The sequence below is a fragment of the Galeopterus variegatus genome, unplaced genomic scaffold (genome assembly GCF_000696425.1).
Source record: "Galeopterus variegatus unplaced genomic scaffold, G_variegatus-3.0.2 Scaffold3033, whole genome shotgun sequence".
NCBI lineage: Eukaryota > Metazoa > Chordata > Mammalia > Dermoptera > Cynocephalidae > Galeopterus > Galeopterus variegatus.
In genome coordinates this window covers 71,955-74,243 of record NW_007729144.1, presented here as the reverse complement: position 1 = coordinate 74,243, position 2,289 = coordinate 71,955, and the positions used below count along the sequence as shown (strand labels likewise).

General features: G+C 32.9%; 1 protein-coding gene across 1 annotated transcript in view; it reads right to left on the bottom strand.

The window, feature by feature from the left end:
* KLHL12 (kelch-like family member 12) overlaps positions 1-2,289 on the bottom strand; it is a 21,582-nt gene that overhangs the window by 15,941 nt on the left and 3,352 nt on the right. The window contains exon 2 of the mRNA XM_008583772.1: positions 326-479. Within this exon, the coding sequence (XP_008581994.1) occupies positions 326-479 (154 nt within the window). The remainder of the gene's footprint in view (positions 1-325; positions 480-2,289) is intronic.

Genomic DNA, 2,289 nt, shown 5'->3' with positions numbered 1-2,289 from the left:
TCCGGTCATTTTTTAAAAAAAAAAAAAAAAAAAGTATATCCTTAGAGGGTATTATAAGCATATATGCAAGAAAATACATATATTATCTTCTCCATTTTTTTAAAACAGAAAAGGCGTAAATGTTTTCTTTTAAAATGCCAAATACTCGCATTTGGAGAGGTTCCTTTACATTGCTATTGACATCTGATCTTGTATTGCTCAAAGAGACAAAAGCCACGGGCAGTAAACATGAGTGGCATAATTTCATGATTAAGTTTACGTCATTAATATTAAACATTTCCTGGGTTTCTTTGACATGAACAATAGCAACTTTTAACGTCTATACCTTTCAGCTGAAGTAGACAGGCTGCAGGGAGCAGTTCTTGTACATTTTCCACTGTCACATGTACTGTTTCTGTGTACACAAAGTCCAAAAGGATTTCCATGGTAGAAGCAGTTAAACCTTGGATATCAACATAAGGTTTCCCCTTCTCTGAAAGCTGAAAATTCAGAGTATGAAAGAATTGTGGATATAATTCCACAAGATAAAGGCAGAATCTCATATCCAAGAGTAAAAGGGATGTTAATAATATTATTTGAATACACATCTTTAAAAAATTATGGTCTATTTTGTTTGATTTGTATAAAGTGAATATGGAATATATTTGTAGCTTTTCAAATGGTGCGGGTAGTTATCTGTGCCCCAGGAGTACACAGTAGGTGACACCTTCCTGGAATATCAATTTTATTACTAAATAATTTAAAATACTGATTTCGTATTAAAACATAGTATATTACAGAATAGAATGCAAAAGTTCCATGAATGTACCACTAGTGTCCACGAACTTTTAAGATAAGACACATCAGAACACCACCTTGTAACACCGAGGTCAAGGGTTCAGACCCCTGTACCAGTCGGCAGCCAAAAAAAGAGAAAAAAAAGAAAGAATATGGAAATAAAAAATATTAAATTAAAAAAAAGTAAATAAAGATTAAAACACAAAACTTCAATGAAATTTCATGCCTGAAGAGGACCCTGTGGGTTTTAGCTCCAGACCTTCCAGGATTACCTAGTTCCTTTCATCTGTCTTTAGACTATAGTTGGTAATGATGAAAAGGAACATGCAGATCATCCTACGGGGCTTTCTTTTATAACACTACCTGAATACAAACGAACCATTTGATACTTTTTCAAAATACTGGGTTGACTCTATTTTGGGATTAATGAATTGTTGGTAGTATATTTACTCTAGAAGATCCCCTTAAAGTTATGAGTATTGATAAGGCTGGATAATCATGGAAAATTGTTTAGCTAAGAGCGGAAATCTTCAACTTTTCAGGACAGTAGACCATCTGAAAACTGATTACCTTATGAAAATTTTACTAGATCTTAACCTTAGTTTAGAAATTTGTATTATTCACAAAACTGCAGTGCACCTCCATTATGAACTAAATCACTTTATCATCTTTGATTTCTCCATCAGCTCAGAGAATAATCAAAAAGCATTCCCTATCAAAGCCAAGAACAAAATCAATCCCTAACATTAAAAAAAAATTAACTAATACATTATTTTGGAAAACATACTGGGTTTTATTAACATTTAGCACAGTAGAAGTATTTATAAATAATTACTGTCCCAATACATTACATTTAATACTAATGATAGTGAAATATATATGTATTCCAGAAGTTTCTCATTGAATAAACTATATTCCCATCAAATAATTTAAATATGGAAATGATTTCATTATGTAAGAACTTAGAACAGTTACAAACTTCACGTTTATATTTTGCTTTACAAATTTTCAGCATGCTTCTCATTTACTTTTTTTCTTTTATAGCCAAGTTTGCATCATTTACTATTATTTCATGTGATTTTCACAGCAACCTGGCAAGGTAGAAAGATCTGATATTATTGCCATTTAAGAGATGAAGGATCTAAGGTTCAAAGAAGTTAGGTGACTTGACTTAGGGTCACTTAACTAGAAAGAGACAGATAAAACCCAGGTCCTCTTGCCTCAGTCCTGTGATATTTCAATTGAACAACATTTGAGGAGCATTTCAGGGCTAGAAGACACGAAGGAAACCATTTGACCACTTTATTTTACAGATCAACCCAGTGAAGTTAGATGGTTGACAGCATTCATACAGAACTGCTAAGAGAACTAAGCCTAGAATCCAGGCCACTGGACTCTCTCCATACAACCAATTACTCTTAAAAATAAAGACAAAACCACCTGGAATTTTCCTGCCCGATGTTAGTTTTTTTTTTTTTTTTTGTCTTTTTCGTGACCGGTGAGGGGATTGCA